The 22,170-nt window shown below is 46.1% G+C and overlaps 1 protein-coding gene across 1 annotated transcript; it reads left to right on the top strand.

The window, feature by feature from the left end:
• The first annotated feature begins 768 nt into the window (after positions 1–768).
• Positions 769–3,129, top strand: CLDN2 (claudin 2). Its single transcript, XM_066579799.1, has one exon. The coding sequence runs from the start codon at positions 985–987 to the stop codon at positions 1,678–1,680; it is 696 nt and encodes a 231-aa protein (XP_066435896.1). The 5' UTR covers positions 769–984; the 3' UTR covers positions 1,681–3,129.
• The last annotated feature ends 19,041 nt before the right edge of the window (positions 3,130–22,170 follow it).

Below are 22,170 nucleotides of genomic sequence, written 5' to 3'. Positions count from 1 at the left end.
TTTGTCCATTAAGCTGTTCCACAGCTGTAACTGACAACTGCAGTATCTAACAGGAGACTACTACATAACGGGGCTGCATAACTTTACATCCAGCTCCACACTGTTTTCACTGCTGTGTTTATTCTCTTACGCCTCACCACCCTAGTCACACACAAATGCGCCCACTAGTTCCTGAGGCCAACACTAGGAATTTGTTATATGTGAAGTTTCTACCCCTTAGCGTCAATGGTTGAGATGGCATGTCATTGATACTTGGTGGAGACCATCCACATGAGAAATTACTACTATTGGGCTCCAAAATTGGAGTGATTCTGGGCAAATGAGGGCTTAAAGAGAAACAAAACTGCAATGGAGTCAGTGAGGAGGCATCAATAAAGGTATGCAGCCAGTTTCACTTGAGAGAGGATGTGACAAGTCCTCTTTAGTCATTCAGTGGTGTGATGCAGTGAGGAGATAGCTTGTTGCAATGAGATACTGTATGGGTAATATGGGAAAGTGGAGGTGGGTTACACAATGCAAGTAGGTTGCTTTGTCGCTCTGGCACGAGATCATAGCTCCTGGGCGGGGGTCTGTTTGATTTCTATGTTCCACAGATAAGACGGTCAAGGAGCATTTTGTAAATCAATTGGTGTTGGTAATATTTAACCCCCAGCCAACTCCTGCCTTCTCTCATCCTCCTCCCTTCATTCTGTCCTCACCTCCTCATGCTTAATCGCAATATAAACTGGACTCAACATGACATCAAATCCACACAGCTGGAAGCAACTCACAGCCTTGTAATTATACTGAGCATGAAAGGCAAAGTAAAGTTCCTGGCATAAGGAAAATACAACATACGAGAAAACAACCTGCACTGAATAGGATGTTTTTCCGGGAAACAACCAATCCAAAAAGATCCATTTAGTGGTGGCAAGCTGCGAAAAAGGATCTTGACTGCTGATCATTGGTTCTAAAGATACAGTCTAAAGAAGAAAATACAAGAACATGACTTCACTTGGGGTGCAGATGATGGGCTACTTCTTGTCAGTCTTGGGTCTGATTGGCACAATCATTGCGACACTACTACCCGAATGGAAGGTTAGTTCGTATGTCGGTGCCAGTATTGTGACTGCTGTTGGCTTTAGTAAAGGGCTGTGGATGGAATGTGCTATTTTCAGTACAGGTATCACCCAATGTGATATATATAATTCTATGCTGGGACTTCCACAAGAAACCCAGGCTGCCCAGGCCCTCATGATCACATCTTGTGTAATATCTTCACTTGCAACCCTTTTCACTGTTTTTGGCATGAAATGCACTATTTTTAACCAAGACAATCCTGGCAAAGATAAGTTGGCTGTTACCGGTGGAGTTGCCTTTATTCTGGGTGGCGTTATTTGTCTGGTCCCCATATGTTGGAACTTGCATTCTATCCTTCAAGACTTTTACAACCCACTGCTTCCTGATGCCCAGAGGTATGAGCTTGGATCTGCCCTCTATCTTGGCATTGTGTCTTCAATACTATCCGTACTGGGTGGCTCAATTCTCTGTGCCTCTTGTCCACCCAGTGAACCTGACCAAAACTTTTACAGCAAATTTCAGGGCAGAGCTCTGATTCCAGATAAAGGACAAAAAGCTGCCAGCATGGCACAGACGTCTAAGAGAGAGGCAAGTGGCTATAGTCTTACAGGTTACGTATAAATGAATCCCGATGAGACAAGTGACTGCTGTATATTTGTATGGTTATTTTAAGGTATTATGCTACATCGACTATGCATCAGAACTTCTGCATCATTCAAAAGTACCAAAGTACAACAAACTAGCAAAATAGGAAATAATGTATTGGTGAAGCCGGACACATATTACTGCAATAATGGGTTTCATCGGCATAACCAAGGACTATGCTTATTGAAAACCGACCTGGCTATATATCGTAATGGATATGGATCATCTACTATGTAATCATTCCTTTATGGCTGTAAATGTATTAGCTGTTAGTGATAATATCACATATACAGATTCTTTTCAAAACTGGGCAAAATATGCCCTTAAAAATCTCTTTTCACTATTATTTTGTATTTACTAGTTTAAAGCAAAAACCCAATACAACGGCTGATTAGTTTTTTTTGTTTTTTTTTATATATATATTGAAGAAATCACAAGAAGTCATTTTCAATCATTGACCGTGGGGATTGTATGATGTGATATGTTTAGAGCAAATAAATAGAGCATTTCCTAAAAAGCAATATAAAAACATAAAAGGTATACTGTAGCTTCAAATCTGTGTATATCTGTAATCTATTTCTCCATAACTCTTATGCTGTAATCAACGGCCAAGTTCCTAAGGCTGGATTCACACGGGACGGAATTGCCGCAGAATTTCCGTGCAGACTTTCTGCATGGAAATTCTGCTGGCAATTTTTATTCTGGGATAAAACAGCAAAGTGGACGAGATTGGGCAAAATCTGGTGCAGACACTGCGGAGAAGCCGTTGCAGCCAAGTTACGATGAAACTGACATGCCGTGCGGAATTCAAAGCCGTGGCATGTCAATTTTATCACCGTCTCTGCTCCTCTCTCTCGGGAGAGATGGCCGCAGCAGAACGCAGACGGCGAACCGCTTCAAAACCCGCGCCGCACGGCACGAGTTTTGCAGTTGCATTTCTGCCATAGAAATCTCACGGTATTTACATACTGTCATTCCGTTGGATTTCCGAGGGGTTTACGTCCCGTGTAAACCCAACATTAGGGTAAACGTTTTGCACAATTCTATGCTGCCATCACATCTGTTAACGTATTTCAGAGGAATCATTCAATATGTTTGGATATTAAAAGCAGTAAGTCTTCTGCATGATTCATGTTTTGCTTGTGAAAATATTGTTCCTGTTATAAATTATAACTTTTTCATATCTACATTTTAGATTGTATGTAAACGGTCGCTGAACCAATGTGTTTTTGTTAACGAGTTGCCTCACTTTTCACAAACTTTTGATGCCATAGACATATGTCAAATGTTTTGCCCAGTGGGGATCCAGCTGATGAGAGCCCCGTTGTTTGCTAGACCGCGAGAGCTGTAGCGTTGTGCCCCTTTGGCTGCCTTCACTGCTTTTTGGCTCCTCCCGGCAGCTGCATAGAGGTGTATAGATAGTGTCTATATACCTCCATGAGGCAATCGGCAGCTGAAAAGTAGTGAAGACAGCCGAAGGAGCACAGCGCTCGAGTGCTCCCTTGCTCCAGCGATCAGTGGGCATCTCAGGAGCAGAATCCCCTCTGAGCAAAACTTTTGACATGCCTCTAAGTTTGTGAAAAGTTCAGTTACTGTTTAAGCATAATATCATGTGTTTTATAGCTTATATCCAATATGTGACAGTTTAATAATTATAATAATCATTATTGAATAATGTTCAGTACAAGAATATACAAACAAAATCAAACAATTACGGTAAAAATTCATTAATAATTTTAAAGGAATGCATTATTCTGCTTTAAAAAAAATATAATAAAAGCAAAAATGTAAATACATTGAAACCTGTTTCTTGCTTGTGTGTACTACAAAGGAAAGTGAACCGTTTATAACTATAACAGATAATTCTATATCATACACATATGTGTTACTCATGTGTGTCCTTTGACATATAGGGGGAAAAAATTGAGACAGGCGTTTCTTATCCCTGTCTCAATATAAAGTGCACCTCATTTATTAAGTGGCGCATGCTTCTTAATACATTAGTCATATCTCTGGCTGTACCGTCCACCAGTCTACAAAGTGACATAGATTTGAACTATAATTCATATTGGTTTCTGGCATAAACTACAGTAATTTTGCTGCTTGGACTTTGGAGACCATCCCAATAGCCATGCCCATTTTTGGAAAATTGTTGGACTCAGGATAAACAATCAGAAAAGTAAATTTTTTTTGCACCAAAAAAATCCTTTGCGTCAAAATTGTGACTTTTTGCTGCCAGAATTCTGGTGCAAGTCACTTGTGCTTTTCAACATAATTTCAACATTATTACGATTTAATTTTTGAAAGTCTCATAGATCTGTAGTGTAGTACACCTTGTTATCCAGTAATTAAAAACAGCAAGAAAGAGACAATAACAAATTACAAAACTGAGAGTATTCTACGGTACTAATTAAGCTGTATACTCGTATATCACGTTTGGGCATTCTGCATCAAATGATCAAATGGTCTACTGAACACATGCCCCAGATAATAGGAAGCATATTCTGGGTGGTATACCTTTCATGGCATACAGTTGTATTGAAAAGTATGGCTGACTATGCTTGTACAGTTAAGGCACTGGCACACCATGTATACCAGCCAAAGACATGCCGAAAGGACACTCCTTATCATTAGCTGCTGAGAACTTTCACATGTGCAGAAATATACAGATGCAAAATGATGATTTGAATTAGATTTGATTGAATTGAGTGAAATGAATTTTCAATAGTCTATGTCAGTACACTTCAACGGTTTGTGCCCCTTTATACAAACGGTTCTTACTTAGGCCAGTTTCACATGAGTGTATTAGAATACGTACACAATAAAAAGTCGTAATATGGACGTGTTAGAGATGAAATTGCAATGGTATTAATCCTTTCCAATCCACTATCTGATTGAAGCTTGTACAGCTCCAGTGTCAGAAGACGTCCGACAGGGTGTTCTTACCGTCTATTGCCAGCCACTCCGCTGTCAGAGCCTCTCTGGCGCGGATGCACTGGCTTTAGCCAACAGATGGCACCGTTGTAGAACAGCAAAAAGAGAAAGCCTTTTAGGAAACTCTGAATTCAAAATTGGAGTGGAAAGGGTTAATCTGTATTTCATCAGTATTTGCATGCATATTTTCTATAATTTGTTTTATTTTCTTATGGATAAATATGTATCTGTGTTTATTTAGCCAATGGAAAATAATATCAGTGAATGTCATAATAAATGAATGTCATAATAAATAAGGCTTACTGTGTGCAGTGCCCAAAATATGTCTCCTTCTTCTCTCCTCCTTTTCTGATTCTTACAGTTTAAATTTAAAACTTTGAATTTGAAAACTTTCAACTAGTAACTTGAAAACTATGGTCCAAAATGAAGAGTTTATTGGTCAGACTGAGTCAGTGTCATCAATGTCCCTGACTGTCAGTATGTCAGTCACTAGGACATCCTGTTTAATGAGGCTTTCACTTCCTCTTGGCTCCAAACCAACATCTCACACAGGGCTCGGGATTAAACAGCTCAAGTGAAGGGCCGTTGGAGCTGACTCCGATTACATGCTCTAGTGTGGAACTATGAAGTGAAATGTGTACTTGTGATTTTATTCTGTTTTGGGCATAAAATTCCTCGTTCACACAGTGCAGCAACTATAACCGTGATGTTGACCAAATGCAAAATATTCTTGTAATCTGGATTACCTCCCACAAACTACTGTAGGACATGTGCAAACAGATGAGTAACTGGAGGAGTCACTGCTACTGAAAAAGGTGAGTGTGGGAACGTGCAAGTGGGTGTTTTGTCTTAAGCATGTGATTTAAAGGAGATGTCTCGAGGCAGGAGTGGATTTTTTTTATTGCCCAGTCCCCCTAATTAAGCAAACATTACTAAGCCCCCCTGTAAATGACTTTTCTAGCTGGTTTGTACTTACCGTTCCAGCGTTTCAGCAACTTATAAAAATTTTCCCAAGATGGCCGCCGGCTCTTTTCCCGTCGCTTGCTGTAGCCCGACGTGCACGCTCCCGAGACGCTACCAGCTGTGTCTCCCTGACAACCAGACGCCCCGCAGCCGCCGACCGGACCCCTGGAGTGAACACGGCCGACCAGTCACCCACCGCCAGGCAGCAGGTAACCGGCGCAGCCCCCCCCCCCGGCACAGCGGCAGCCCCCCCATCGCAGCGACAGCCCCCCCATCACAGCGACAGCCCCCCCATCGCAGCGACAGCCCCCCCCATCGCAGCGGCAGCCCCCCCATCGCAGCGGCAGCCCCCCCATCGCAGCGGCAGCCCCCCCCCATCAAGCGACAGCGCCCCCATCACAGCAACAGCCCCCCCATCACAGCGGTAGCCCCCCCCCATCAAGCGACAGCGCCCCCATCACAGCGGCAGCCCCCCCATCAAGCGACAGCGCCCCCATCACAGTGGCAGCCCCCCCCATCAAGCGACAGCGCCCCCATCACAGCCCCCCCGGCGCAGCGGCAGCCCCCCCGGCCCATCACTTACCTGGGGGGCAGGACAGCGGGACAGCTGGGCGGCTCTGCACCTTCCTCTAACAGAGGATGGTACAGAATGGCCGCTCCAGCGCGCTCCCGAGCAGTGACAGCTCGTCTGCGCATGCGCAGAAGAGCTGTAGCGGGGAGCACACTGAAGCGGCTCGTGCTGAAAGAAGAAGAACGGACTGCGCAAGCGCGTCTAAAAAAGCAAGCTGCCAGCGATTTTAGACGGATCCATGGAGACGAGGACGCTAGCAACGGAGCAGGTAAGTGAATAACTTCTGTATGGCTCATATTTAATGCACGATGTATATTACAAAGTGCATTAATATGGCCATACAGAAGTGTATAACCCCACTTGCTGCCGCGAGACAACCCCTTTAAGATTGCTTGACTAGATTCAAGAATTTTAGAAGGGAGTCACTTATACCCATTTATTGATATTTTCACTTGTATAAATTACTTGACTTTTATCTGTCCTGTTTCTATTTAGAATGTGCTCCATGACTGACAATGCCATCCAGTGTACATCTTGTACTATATATGCAGTCCTTGAGCAGCTGCTCGAGGGTGCATACTTCTGTACAAAATGTATGCATGTTGCATATTTTGAAACTCAGATCCTGGATCTTAATGAGCACCTTGCAACACTAAGATCCATGACAACATGGAAAAGACTTTGCTGCTTAACGAGCAGACACTCGCTGGGGCAAATGTGGAGGTGGATGGTAAAATGGGGGTACAGGATGATCAGGCAGCTAGCTGGCTGACAGAAAGAGGGGTTGACGGAAGAGTGCCAAGGAGACTAGTCCTGAAATGGCACACCCAAACAAGTTTGTAAAGATGAGAGGAATGCCATTATGGGTTTAGCACTGCTGTAGTATGACATCGCCTCTGACCGCCAGGGGGATGTCTACTCCAGTTATAAGGGAAATAGAAGTGCAGGGCAAGCTAGACAGGTCCTGGTAGTGGGGGACCTGATTATTAGGGGGCAATCTATCTTAATGTTTTGGTTTGTCAAACAGTGTGTTGTCTTCCTAAGGGCTCCCACCCACTAGTGATATTTTCTCCACTGCGATGCGATTCTAAAGTTAAAGTTTCGCATCACAGTGCGAGAAAAAAATTGGCATCACGCCGATCATATCGCCAGTCTTTTCAATGGGGCCAGTGGCAGCAGCGCTAGCCCCATTGAAAAGATATGGAGAATGCCGGGGACTTCTGCCATAGCTGTCACAGCTGTCACAGCTGTGGCAGAAGTCCCCGGCATTCTATTCCATTGCTTTCAATGGGATCGGCAGCTGGTGCCATTCCCATTGAAAGCACTGCTTTCTGCAAGCCCCGCGGAATGATTATCGGGGAAGGGCTTAAAATATAAGCCCTTTCCCGATAATCATCAATAAGTGTGAAAAAAAAATCATACTCACCTCTCCTGCGCTCAGCTGCGTCCTCCTGCTGGCTCCCCGACACTGCTATGAAGCTCTTTCAGCAGTCAGGGATTTAAAAATCCCCGCCTCCTGAAAGAGCTGTGCAGATTGGCTGAGGGCTCAGCCAATAGCAGCTACTGCTTAGCTATTGGCTGAGCGCTCAGCCAATCACACATAACTCTTAGCTATTCATTCATGATATGATCCTGGACTGCTGAAAGAGCTTCATAGCAGTGCCGGGGAGCCAGCAGGAGGACACGGCTGAGTGCAGGAGAGGTGAGTATGATTTTTTAAATTTTTTTTCACACTTATTGATAATTATCGGGGAAGGGCTTATATTTCACGCCCTTCCCCGATAATCATTCTGCGGGGCTTGGCTGAAACCATTGATTTCAATGGGATCGGCAGCAGTGCCGATCCCATTGAAAGCAATAGAATAGAATGCTGCGGACTTCTGCCACAGCTGTCACAGCTGTCACAGCTGTCACAGCTGTGGCAGAAGTCCACGGCATTCTCCCTATGCTTTCAATGGGGCTAGCACTGCTGTCGCTAGCCCCATTGAAAGCATTTGCGATATGCCGGTTCCATACCGGCCTCTTTCTTGCGCTGCGATGCGAGATTTTTCTCGTGCTCTCGCAGCGCAAGAAAGAAAATATCACCAGTGGGTGGGAGCCCTTATGCTTACATTTTTTTGATGATCACTTTGAAGTCTGAAAAGAAATGTTCAGTATTATTGTAATCTATATATATAAAGGCGAAAGCCCTCACTGACTCACTCACTCATTGACTGACTCACTGACTGACTCGCCACTAATTCTCAAATTTACTGGTGTCTTACAAATGTGAAATTTGGCACAACCATTCTTTAAGTTCTAAATAGGAAAAGTAAAGGGGTCACAACTTGATTATTCAATGCTAAGTTCAAAAGTAAGTGCACCCCTATGTTATGTAACTTCCCGGTGTTGTACAAACTTGAAATTTGGCATGAGCATTCTTTAGGTCCTAAATAGGAAAAGTAAAGGGGTCACAAACTGATTATTCAATGCTAAGTGCAAAAGGCAGTGCACCCCTATGTTATGTAACTTCCCGGTCTTAATTGGCAATATTTTTTCTTTGAAATCCATATTCAAAATGTTATATTGAATAACCTCTAAGGCCAAATTTCTAGATCCGAATGGGATTATAGTTAAAAATGAGACAAGTTTCTTCCATACGAAAAAAAGGAGCATTAATTGTAGGGAATGAAAGTTGGGAAATTTCCCAGATAATCTTAGCAACCATAAAAATGAAGATCGTTTAGTAATATAAGTAATGGCAATATAATCATTTTAATTAATTTTACTTTACCTTACAATGATACTGTTTCATCAACCCTTGCCAGCATGACATCTATTTTTTTAATTAAATGAGTAATATTTGAAGCCGTTGTGGATGGATTAACTTTGAAATCGTTGTTCCGAATTATCATCGATTATTTATTACTTCAGCTAAAAAAGATAACAATACAGTTAAAGATGGGATATGTGTCACTAAGTAAACCTGCATATAAAGAAAAGAGTAGAAGCTTTTATAGCCCTTCAGAGTTATTATCCAATCACAGTGAGTGTTTAAATGTAAACATTAGCCAATGAAGAACGGGTACAGATTGCTGACATATTCCATAGTCTTGGATAGCATATTCCACAGCATTGTTTTACCAAGATGTGGCACAAATCATTATCAAACTATTAATTGCAATAGAGCCAGATGGAGTGAAAAAAATCCTTTCTCTCTCTGTCTTATAACAACAAACCCTTTAACATAGCTCAAGAAAGTGAGGAGAATCATGTTACAAAATGGGAGAATCAGCGGAATGGCGCTCCAATCTACAGGATTCCTTCAAGGAGGTAACTAAAATGTATACGAAGGTGAATAGAAATGTAAAAGGTGGGACTTACCTGGTGTGGAACACACGTCCGATGGCAGGCGTCCACACCGTCAGTCCGAGGAGGCTTAGTACAGTATTCGGCAAGGCAAGATCCCTAGTCCTTAGGGAGAGCATCTGGGGGAGAACCCGCAGTCATGGGGACCTCGGCCAAGAACACAGTAGACAGAGTAGAAAATTCCCCTGCGGTCATATACACTTAGGATAACATGAATGGTACAGGTTTAATGATGGGTATGACTTACTTCGTAGAGGAGCCCTATGTATATATGGGGCTCCTCTCAACCTAGGAACGTCCCCCAGGACTTCCTCCTTTGGCATACTAAGGATGTTCCTGGATTGAGAGGAGCCCCATATATACATAGGGCACTCTATGAAGTAAGTTATACCCATCATTAAACATGTACCATTCACATTATCCTAAATGCATATGAGCGCAGGGTTTTTTTCTACTCTGTCTACTGTGTTACAAAATGGAATATAGGACAAGATGGCAGACTTAATTTCTTTCACAAAGTCTCAACATCTTCAACAATTAAAGAAATATTTTATAGTAAAAGTGCTAAATTCCAAATTATTACTGGACATCTATCCCTCCAAATTAAACCTACTGATCGGATCCAAAGCAAGAACACTGACTGAATTCATTCCAAATCCTGAAAATGCTCCACATTAATGTATCACTTCCAAAACTGCATCCTACCCCTTGACACTCACCCACTGGTTAATGGCATGACTCTTGTCTCATAATTCCTTTAATTCACGTGCTGTCTTTGATGGAAGGCACAGAGCATGCACTACCATCTGCAGGATTAGGCTGTCACAATGACAGTCCGGATCTATTACTATGACAGTGAATAATCAATTCCATATCATAAAAAAACCTGGACATAATCATTCAGCGTTGTGGTCCTGAATGCCAAAAATTTGGGCAGTTTTAAGGGAGCCTTGAGATATTATTAATGGCATCACATTAAATCACTGTTATCCCCTAGACCTCTTTTGATACACACCATGTTCCTATTTGCCTTGGCAGCAGCTGCTTGATGCTGGTTGATCCAGCGAAGTTTACAGTTAGGCCAGCTTCACACGGGGATTTGCACAATTGTGCGCGCCTTATCGCAACGCTCTTGCACCTTGAACAAGGCTTTTTTGCATGCGTATTGGTCAATAGCACTGTATTTTTATGCCTGCAGGGTATGTTTTTTTGCAGGCAGAACACAAAGATGCAACGATTGAAATGGCTGGTTAGTCTAATGAGTTGCAGGTGAGTTCTTTTTCCAGTGCAAGTACACAGCGTTTAATGCATCTCATTGCTTACTGCACACCCATTTTTGCACCCCCACCATTGACATTGATGGGGATCTTTGGTACAAATACACAGAAAGATAGAGCATGTTTTATCTTTTTTTACGCGACCGAAGTACACACACTCAATGGGTTCTGTTCATTTCGGATTGCGCGTGCAATTTTGCATGCGCAAATATGTCCATGCAGAGGCGTAACTTGAAGCTCCTGGGATGCAAAATCTGTACCATGACCCCCAACTATAATGCTTTATTCATAGTACTGGGCTCCCTAGATGGAGAAGAGAGGCCTTATGGGTCCCCTAAGGTTCCTGGGCCTGGGTGTAACCGCATCCCTATTGATACACCAGTGCGTCATGTGAAACAATCCTTAACTAAAATCCCCAAGTCCTTTTCCATATCAGTTTTACCCAATGTTCTCATTTAGAATATAATGTTATGTATTTTCCTCTTTTTGGCATTGAGTCTCTGTCTCCCCCATTGCTGCTTTTATTTGCTTTTTGCATAATTTATTTTTTCCTTATAGCTTTTTAGTGCTTCTTCACTGCCTTCTTGTTTTAGTCATTTAAACGCTTTCATTTCGTCGTTTATTGTCCCATTTGACATCTTTATTTAGCCACATTTACTGTCTGAACTCTCACTTTTGAGGACATTGTACTAGTCAATAAGGTTAAGGGCATCTCTAAGCAGATTAAACTTTGCCTTCCTGATGTGTAGTATTTTTATGGCTCTCCAACAAAAAACACTGTATTGAAAGACAAGTGGAAATTTATTATATTATTGTCAGTATTTTCTTGGTACCCCTGACTTGCACTTTTGTCTTTCTGTCAGGCCTGTTGGTTATATTAAGTCAGAAACGTCTGCCGCTTTAGTTGAGTCCTGCACGAATTGGGAAAGTTAATTATCTTTCGATATTGATAGAAAATTGTTACTCTTTGTGAGATCCACAGGTTTCAGTTTTCCAGTTTATCTCTGGATAGGTAAAGTCAACACTGTGCCCCAAAAATCAATAATACTACACTATGCCTTCAGAAATAAATTGTACTACACAATGTTTGCCGAAATAAAAATGTACTATACTGTGTCCCAATATAAAGTATAATACACCTTGTGCCCCCAGAAATTAATAATAATCTACCATGTGCCCCCAGTAATAATTACACTGCACTGTGCCCCCAGAAATAAATCGTACTACACTGTGCCCCAATATAAAGTATATTAGACCCTGTGCCCCCAGAAATTAATAATAATTAGAGATGAGCGAACACCAAAATGTTCGGGTGCTCGTTATTCGGAACGAACTTCCCGCGATGCTCGAGGGTTCGTTTCGAACAACGAACCCCATTGAAGTCAATGGGCGACCAGAGCATTTTTGTATTTCGCCGATGCTCGCTAAGGTTTTCATGTGTGAAAATCTGGGCAATTAAAGAAAGTGATGGGAATGACACAGAAACGGATAGGGCAGGCGAGGGGCTACATGTTGGGCTGCATCTCAAGTTCCCAGGTCCCACTATTAAGCCACAATACCGGCAAGAGTGGGCCCCCCCCCCTCCCAACAACTTTCACTTCTGAAAAGCCCTCATTAGCATGGCATACCTTTGCTAAGCACCACACTACCTCCAACAAAGCACAATCACTGCCTGCATGACACTCCACTGACACTTCTCCTGGGTTACATGCTGCCCAACCTCCCCCTGCACGACCCAGTGTCCACAGCGCACACCAAATTGTCCCTGGGCAGCTGACTGCCCTCATGCCACACCACGCTCATGTCTATTTAGAATTGCGTCTGCCATGACGAGGGACCGCAGGCACACACTGCAGAGGTTGGCACGGCTAGGCAGCGACCCTCTTTAAAAGTGGCGGAGCGATAGCCCACAATGCTGTACAGAAGCAATGAGAAATAGAATCCTGTGCCACCGCCATCAGGAGCTGCACACGTGGGCATAGCAATGGGGAACCTATGTGCCACACACTATTCATTCTGTCAAGGTGTCTGCATGCCCCAGTCAGACCGGGCTTTTTAATTCATAGACACAGGCAGGTACAACTCCCTATTGTGAAGTCCCTGTCGACCCACAGCATGGGTTGCTCCCTGGAACCCACCGGCGGTACACAGAAATATCCCATTGCATTGCCCAACACAGCTGAGGTAGTAATGTCGTGCTTAATGCAGGTGGGCTTCGGCCCACACTGCATGCCCCAGTCTGACTGGGGTTCTTTATAAGTGTACAGATGTAGTAAAAACTCCGTGTGCACCTACAGCATGGGTGGGTGCCAGGAAGCCACCGGCGGTACATAGAAATATCCCATTGCATTGCCCAACACAGCTGAGGTAGTAATGTTGTGCTTAACCCTTTCCAATCCAATTTGTATATGGTTTTCCTAGGGGGCTTACTCTTTTTCTGCCGTTATACAACGGCGCTATATGCTGGCTAAAGCCAGTACTGCATGAGCTGACACGTAGGATAGGCTCCGACAGCAGAGAGGCTGGCAATATACAGTAAGAGAACCCCGACGGACGTCTACCAACAACGGAGCTGTACAGCCTTAAACCCTAATGTCTTCACAGGTCACACAGTGGACTGGAAAGGGTTAATGCAGGTGGGTTTCGGCCCACACTGCATGCCCCAGTCAGACTGGGTTTCTTTATAAGTGGAAACAGATGCATTTATAATTCCCTGTGGACCCACAGCATGGGTGGGTGCCAGGAAGCCACCGGCGGTACATAGAAATATCCCATTGCATTGCCCAACACAGCTGAGGTAGTTATGTCGTGCGTAATACAGGTGGGCTTCGGCCCACACTGCATGCCCCAGTCAGACTGGGGTTCTTTAGAAGTGTACAGATGTATTAAAAACTCCGTGTGCACCTACAGCATGGGTGGCTCCCTGGAACCCACCGGCGGTACATAAAAATATCCCATTGCATTGCCCAACACAGCTGAGGTAGTAATGTCGTGCTTAATGCAGGTGGGCTTCGGCCCACACTGCATGCCCCAGTCAGACTGGGGTTCTTTAGAAGTGGACACATGTAGGTTAAACTCCCTGTGGACCCACTGCCTGGGTGGGTGCCAGGAAGCCACCGGCGGTACATAGAAATATCCCATTGCATTGCCCAACACAGCTAAGGTAGTAATGTCGTGCGTAATACAGGTGGGCTTCGGCCCACACTGCATGCCCCAGTCAGACGGGTTCCTTAGAAGTGTACAGATGTATTAAAAACTCCGTGTGCACCTACAGCATGGGTGGCTCCCTGGAACCCACCGGCGGTACATAAAAATATCCCATTGCATTGCCCAACACAGCTGAGGTAACGTCAGCTGTAATGCAGGTGGGCTAAAAATTAATTTGATTACACTGTAGGCGAGGGCCCACAAAAATTGCTGTATCAACAGTACTAATGTACATCCCAAAAATTGGCCATGGCCAGCCAAGAGGGCAGGTGAAACCCATTAATCGCTTTGGTTAATGTGGCTTAAGTGGTAACTAGGCCTGGAGGCAGCCCAGTGTAACGAAAAATTGGTTCAAGTTAAAGTTCCAATGCTTTTAAGCGCATTGAAACTTATAAAAATTGTTCTGAAAAATTATTTGAGTGAGCCTTGTGGCCCTAAGAAAAATTGCCCGTTCAGCGTGATTACGTGAGGTTTCAGGAGGAGGAGCAGGAGGAGGAGGAGGAGGAATATTAGACACAGATTGATGAAGCAGAAATGTCCCCGTTTTGGATGGTGAGAGAGAACGTAGCTTCCATCTGCGGGTGCAGCCTACGTATTGCTTACGTATCGCTGCTGTCCGCTGGTGGAGAACAGAAGTCTGGGGAAATCCAGCCTTTGTTCATCTTGATGAGTGTTAGCCTGTCGGCACTGTCGGTTGACAAGCGGCTACGCTTATCTGTGATGATTCCCCCAGCCGCACTAAACACCCTCTCCGACAAGACGCTAGCCGCAGGACAAGCAAGCACCTCCAGGGCATACAGCGCGAGTTCAGGCCACGTGTCCAGCTTCGACACCCAGTAGTTGTAGGGGGCAGAGGCGTCACCAAGGATGGTCGTGCGATCCGCTACGTACTCCCTCACCATCCTTTTACAGTGCTCCCGCCGACTCAGCCTTGACTGGGGAGCGGTGACACAGTCTTGGTGGGGAGCCATAAAGCTGGCCAGGCCCTTAAAGACTGTTGCACTGCCTGGGATGTACATGCTGCTCGATCTACGCACATCCCCTGCTACCTTGCCCTCGGTACTGCGCCTTCTGCCACTAGCGCTGTTGGCTGGGAATTTTACCATCAGCTTGTCCGCAAGGGTCCTGTGGTATAGCAACACTCTCGAACCCCTTTCCTCTTCGGGAATCAGAGTGGGCAGGTTCTCCTTATACCGTGGATCGAGCAGTGTGTACACCCAGTAATCCGTCGTGGCCAGAATGCGTGCAACGCGAGGGTCACGAGAAAGGCATCCTAACATGAAGTCAGCCATGTGTGCCAGGGTACCTGTACGCAACACATGGCTGTCTTCACTAGGAAGATCACTTTCAGGATCCTCCTCCTCCTCCTCCTCCTCAGGCCATACACGCTGAAAGGATGACAGGCAATCAGCCGGTGTACCGTCAGCAGCGGCCCAAGCTGTCTCTTCCCCCTCCTCCTCATCCTCCTCATGCTCCACCTCCTCCTCCTGTACGCGCTGAGAAATAGACAGGAGGGTGCCCTGACTATCCAGCGGCATACTGTCTTCCCCCGCCCCCGTTTCCGAGCGCAAAGCAGCTGCCTTTATGGTTTGCAGGGAATTTCTGAAGATGCATAGCAGAGGAATGGTGACGCTAATGATTGTAGCATCGCCGCTCACCACCTGGGTAGACTCCTCAAAATTACCAAGGACATGGCAGATGTCTGCCAACCAGGCCCACTCTTCTGAAAGGAATTGAGGAGGCTGACTCCCACTGCGCCGCTAATGTTGGAGTTGGTATTCGACTATAGCTCTACGTTGTTCATAGAGCCTGGCCAACATGTGGAGCGTAGAGTTCCACCGTGTGGGCACGTCGCACAGCAGTCGGTGCACTGGCAGCTTAAAGTGATGTTGCAGGGTGCGCAGGGTGGCAGCGTCCGTGTGGGACTTGCGGAAATGTGCGCAGAGCCGGCGCCTTTACGAGCAGGTCTGACAAGCGTGGGTAGCTTTTCAGAAACCGCTGAACCACCAAATTAAAGACGTGGGCCAGGCATGGCACGTGCGTGAGGCTGCCAAGCTGCAGAGCCGCCACCAGGTTACGCCCGTTGTCACACACGACCATGCCCGGTTGGAGGCTCAGCGGCGCAAGCCAGCGGTCGGTCTGCTCTGTCAGACCCTGCAGCAGTTCGTGGGCCGTGTGCCTCTTATCGCCTAAGCTGAGTAGTTTCAGCATGGCCTGCTGACGCTTGCCCACCACTGTGCTGCCACACCGCGCGACACCGACTGCTGGCGACATGCTGCTGCTAACACATCTTGATTGCGAGACAGAGGAGGAGGAGGAGGAGGGTGCTTTACACCTCCGCAGATACCACCACCGAGCTGGGGCCCGCAATTCTGGGGGTGGGTAGGACGTGAGCGGTCCCAGGCTCTGACTCTGTCCCAGCCTCCACTAAATTCACCCAATGTGCCGTCAGGGAGATGTAGTGGCCCTGCCCGCCTGTGCTTGTCCACGTGTCCGTAGTTAAGTGGACCGTGGCAGTAACCGCGTTGGTGAGGGCGCGTACAATGTTGCGGGAGACGTGGTCGTGCAGGGCTGGGACGGCACATCAGGAAAAGTAGTGGCGACTGGGAACTGAGTAGCGCGGGGCCGCCGCCTCCATGATACTTTTGAAGGACTCCGTTTCCACAACCCTATACGGCAGCATCTCAAGGCTGATGAATTTTGCTATGCGGACGGTTAACGTTTGAGCGTGCGGGTGCGTGGCGGCGTACTTGCGCTTGCGCTCCAACAGTTGCGCAAGCGACGGCTGGACGGTGCGCTGAACTACACTGCTGGCTGGGGCCGAGGACAGCGGAGGTGAGGGTGTGGGTGCAGGCCAGGAGACGGTAGTGCCTGTGTCCTGAGAGGGGGGTTGCATCTCAGTGGCAGGTTGGGGCATAGGGGGAGAGGCAGGGGTGCAAACCGGAGGCGCTGAACGGCCTTCGTCCCACCTTGCGGGGTGCTTGGCCATCATATGTCTGCGCATGGTGGTGGTGGCGAGGCTGTTGGTGTTGGCTCCCCGGCTGAGCTTTGCGCGACAAAGGTTGCACACCACTGTTCGTCGGTCGTCAGGCGTCTCTGTGAAAAACTGCCAGACCTTAGAGCACCTCGGCCTCTGCAGGGTGGCATGGCGCGAGGGGGCGCTTTGGGAAACACTTGGTGGATTATTCGGTCTGGCCCTGCCTCTACCCCTGGCCACCGCACTGCCTCTTGCAACCTGCCCTGCTGATGCCCTTGACTCCCCCTCTGAAGACCTGTCCTCCTGAGTAAGCGTTGCACACCAGGTGGGGTCAGTCACCTCATCGTCCTGCTGCTCTTCCTCCGAATCCTCTGTGCGCTGCTCCCTCGGACTTACTGCCCTTACTACTACCTCACTGCAAGACAACTGTGTCTGATCGTCATCGTCCTCCTCACCCACAGAAAGTTGTTGAGACAGTTGGCGGAAGTCCCCAGCCTCTTCCCCCGGACCCCGGGAACTTTCGAATGGTTGGGCATCAGTGACGATAAACTCCTCTGGTGGGAGAGGAACCGCTGCTGCCCAATCTAAGCAGAGGCCCGAGAACAGTTCCTGGGAGTGTTCCCGCTCCTGAGCAGGTGTTATTGTAGTGGAGTGAGGAGGCTGGGAGGAAGGAGGAGCAGCAGACAGAGGATTCGGATTGGCAGCAGTGGACGGCGCAGAACTGCGGGTAGACGATAGGTTGCTCGAAGCACTTTCTGCCATCCAGGACAGGACCTGCTCACACTGCTCATTTTCTAATAACCGTCTCCCGCGTGGACCCATTAATTGGGCGATGAATGTGGGGACGCCAGAAATGTGCCTCTCTCCTAATCGCGCAGCAGTCGGCTGCGACACACCTGGATCAGGAGCTTGGCCTGTGCCCACACCCTGACTTGGCCCTCCGCGTCCTCGGCCGCGTCCACGTCCTCTAGGCCTACCCCTACCCCTCAGCATGCTGTATTACCAGTGATTTGATTTCACAGGCAGGAAATAAATTGGCGCAAGACTGCAGGCCAAATATAATTTTTTCCCTTTTTTGAAAACGAAAGGCCCCACTGCCTCTAGTGAATGAATAATCTAAGTTTAATAACTGTGCTGTTTTCCTGCTAATGTGTCACAGAACGTGAGGGTAGCAGAGTTATTAACTGTGGCAGAGCAGGTATTTTTTTCCCAATTAAGGAAAGCAAATGGCGAAGCCAGGAGTAAAACGTAGCTGGGTGCGTATGATTTTTACAGGTTGCAGACGCAGCCGACACGTGTCCACCGGCGTTAGGACGGACAGAGGCAGGACAAATAGAATTATTTTCCATTTTTTTGCACCAAAAGGCAGCACTGCGTATATTCTATGAACATGAGAAGTTTAATAACTGTGCTGTTTTCCTGCTAATGTGTCACAGAACGTGAGGGTAGCAGAGTTATTAACTGTGGCAGAGCAGGTATTTTTTTTCCCAATTAAGGAAAGCAAATGGCGAAGCCAGGAGTAAAACGTAGCTGGGTGCGTATGATTTTTACAGGTTGCAGACGCAGCCGACACGTGTCCACCGGCGTTAGGACGGACAGAGGCAGGACAAATAGAATTATTTTCCGTTTTTTTGCACCAAAAGGCAGCACTGCGTATATTCTATGAACATGAGAAGTTTAATAACTGTGCTGTTTTCCTGCTAATGTGTCACAGAACGTGAGGGTAGCAGAGTTATTAACTGTGGCAGAGCAGGTATTTTTTTTCCCAATTAAGGAAAGCAAATGGCGAAGCCAGGAGTAAAACGTAGCTGGGTGCGTATGATTTTTACAGGTTGCACACGCAGCCGACACGTGTCCACCGGCGTTAGGACGGACAGAGGCAGGACAAATAGAATTATTTTCACTTGTTTTACAAGCAAAAGGCAGCACTGCGTATATTCTATGAATAATAACTGTGTTGTGGCCCTGCCTATACAATTCTTTCCCTGCAGTATCAATGGAGGGTGGAATGCTCTGCAGAGGCGATTTTGAGAAGCCAAAAAAAAATGCAGCACAGCTAACAGCAGCCTGGACAGTACTGCACACGGATAAATATGGCCCTAGAAAGGACCGTTGAGGTTCTTGAAGGCTACACTCACTCCTAACACTCTCCCTGCCTATGCAGCACTTCTGTCCCTAATGCCAGGTGCAACGCTCTGCAGAGCCGATTTTGAGAAAAAAAAAAATTGCCACTGCTAACAGCAGCCAACACACAGCTATCAGTGGCCCTAATAAGGACCTTTGGGGGGTCTTGAAGCCTACACTAACTACCAATTCTTTCCCTACAGCAGCTCCGGTACAAACAGCACTGTCCCTCATCTAACTCACCAGGCATCTGAGCCGAACCGCGGGAGGGGCCGACTTTTATGTTCGGGTGACACCTGATCTTCCCAGCCACTCACAGCAGGGGGGTGGTATAGGGCTTGAATGTCACAGGGGGAAGTTGTAATGCCTTCCCTGTCTTTCAATTGGCCAAAAAAAGCGCGCTAACGTCTCAGGGAAGGAAGTGAAAGTAACCAGAACACCGCATGGTGTTCGTTACGAATAACGAACATCCCGAACACCCTAATATTCGCACGAATATCAAGCTCGGAAGAACACGTTCGCTCATCTCTAATAATAATCTGCCATGTGCCCCCAGTAATAATTACACTGCACTGTGCCCTCAGAAATAAGTTGTATTACATGGTGTCTCCAGAAATAAATTGTACTACATTGTGTCCCAAAAATAAATTATGCTACATTGTGCCTCAATATAAAGTATAATAACCCTCTCCCCCCATAAATAAATAATAGTTTACCATGTGCCCCCAGTAGTAATTACACAGTACAATGGATTGTGTTACATTTAGTGGCTTACAGCAACCCCCTATGAAGATTTTGCTCTTGCTTTTTCCTCCATATATTTCTACCCAGCACTTTACATAAAGACAAGCAACTCTTCCTTTCTGGCTTTTACAATCCCTTCAGAAGAAACTGTAACTCTATTAATCACTCAGTCATACTTTTCATCCAACCACGTCTCAGTTATTCCTGCTATATCATTGTTTTCCTCAAGCATTACTACTTCTGGTTCTACTTTCTTAGTCAAACTTCTAGCATTAGTCACCATGCAGTTTAGAAGTTTTTGGTTATTTTTTATATTAAATCTATCCCTATTAACTGTTCTGCCAGTTCTAACACCTCCCACCGTTCCACACCATTTTCAATATGTAGTCCTAGATCACTCTGTACACAGTTTCCCCCTTTATCTCTGTGGCTGCCCTCCCTATTCCCTAGTTTAAACACTTTTCCAACCTTTTAGCCATTTTCTCCCCAAGCATAGTTGCAACCTCCATACTGAGATGCAGCCCATCGCTATGGTTGAACCTGTAGCCAACAGCAAAATTAGCTCAGTTCTCCAGGAACCCAAACCCTTCCTTCTCCACTGGAATATATGAAGAACGCAGTGGAGAGAGAATTGATGGACGCCTATTAACCACTAGGTGAGGATATTAGAGATGGCACTCATGGCATATCTTGTAAAGGTTGAGATCATACATAACAGCCATGACAGACACATGGCCCGAAAAGTGCACTGCCATGCAGTTTTATCACAAAAAAAGTAGTTTTAAAATTGACTTTTAATGTCTGTGTGGTTTTACAGGTGACTGTCAGTTTTACCCACAAAACAGTGTGGCCATTAACAATTATTCTCAAGCCAGGCCAATTTTAAGTAAAAATGAATATTAGAGTGGTTTGCATGTGAACTCATGCTTAAGAAGGTTTCTTGTGGTCTTCAGGGTCAGCAATTGTCAGAGCATGCTGGGAGGGATAATTCCCAACTGAAAGGAAAGAGATGATAGCAATGTGAAAATGAACGTATTTTCATTACCTAGTAGAAAAAGGGGCATACATAGTTTTCTCAGTAGTAGCCTGCTGCTGCCTTGGACTGCTTCTGTTCTGTGGGCCCTTTCAGTAGCTTGCTGCCTGGCTCTTGTCTTGGACTAGTGGCCCTCTCAGCTCTGTGAGCCAGTAATAAGGGCTCAGGCAACGTCAGGCCACAGACAAGAGCAAGAAGCTGAAAAATGTTTGGTGAAGAGGGAAGCCCTGGCAGCGACATCATGCAGATAGGTCCCAGGAGGTAGGATAGGGGTTGGCCCGCCAGTGCACCAAGAGGTCACCTCAGCCAACCAATGCATGTATATACAGTTAATACATAAACTCGACAGTTTCTTATTTGTAAGTATAGATTTTAGCTTAGATGCTCTGTGCTGCCTATTTTTATGTAGTGCAGGTGGGAGGGGGATAGGGGCTCAGTCCTGCTCAGGGACCATTGGGGGATTCAACTGGTCCCCTTTGGGCCAGTCTGATCCTGATGATGCACAAGACAGAGTTACAAAAATATACAATTTTATTTTTAAACAAATAACTGTAAAGAATTAATGGTATATTGGCAAAAGAAAGCAGGGAAACTTTCATGGCAATTGATTTCCGCTCATGGACAGGGAAAAGCAATTTTCAATAGCATGTCTATGGGCAGTATTTGCTGTAGAATCTAGAAGCGGATGCCCGCTCTGGATTCCGCAATGTAAATACACCCATGTGCATTCAGCCTTATGGAACAGAGAATTGCATTACTCTGCCCATAGTTTTTCAACAGGAAGTAATCTTCCAATTTCAGGTGCCCAGGCAGAACCCAAGAACTGTTTGCTCCACAAATATCCAGGTTTGATGTAAGAGACTATTCCAATTAGAATTCACTCCTAGCCATTCGACCCCAGAAATATTACTATGGTTTGAATCACTAATGTCCAAGTACTTGCTACGCTATAGCAGGCCTGCTAGCTAGTTCCGGCTTTTAATCGGGCCTCACTTACAACCCAATGCAGATGGACTCCTCAGTGTCCTTCTGGGGATTTTTCTCCGTAGCGCAGCTCCACACTCTCTCCTGCAGATCGTTGCTCCTTGAGTGGTAGTTTCTCTGCAGGCCATGGCACCCTCTGTAGCAGTCACTCAGCAGCCTGTTGCATCTTAGCGTCCAGCAGCTGCACCTTCTGCAGCAGCTCCCAGGACACTTTTAGCTCTGATGCTCGCTGTAGACTTTTGCACCTTCTCCTTCAGCAGACCCTAGATTGCACCTCCAACATACATCAACAGTCCCTACATCT

The sequence above is a fragment of the Eleutherodactylus coqui genome, chromosome 10 (assembly GCF_035609145.1).
Source record: "Eleutherodactylus coqui strain aEleCoq1 chromosome 10, aEleCoq1.hap1, whole genome shotgun sequence".
Classification (NCBI taxonomy): domain Eukaryota; kingdom Metazoa; phylum Chordata; class Amphibia; order Anura; family Eleutherodactylidae; genus Eleutherodactylus; species Eleutherodactylus coqui.
The sequence above is the reverse complement of the archived record's forward strand: the minus strand, read 5'-3'. Positions and strand labels throughout refer to the sequence as shown.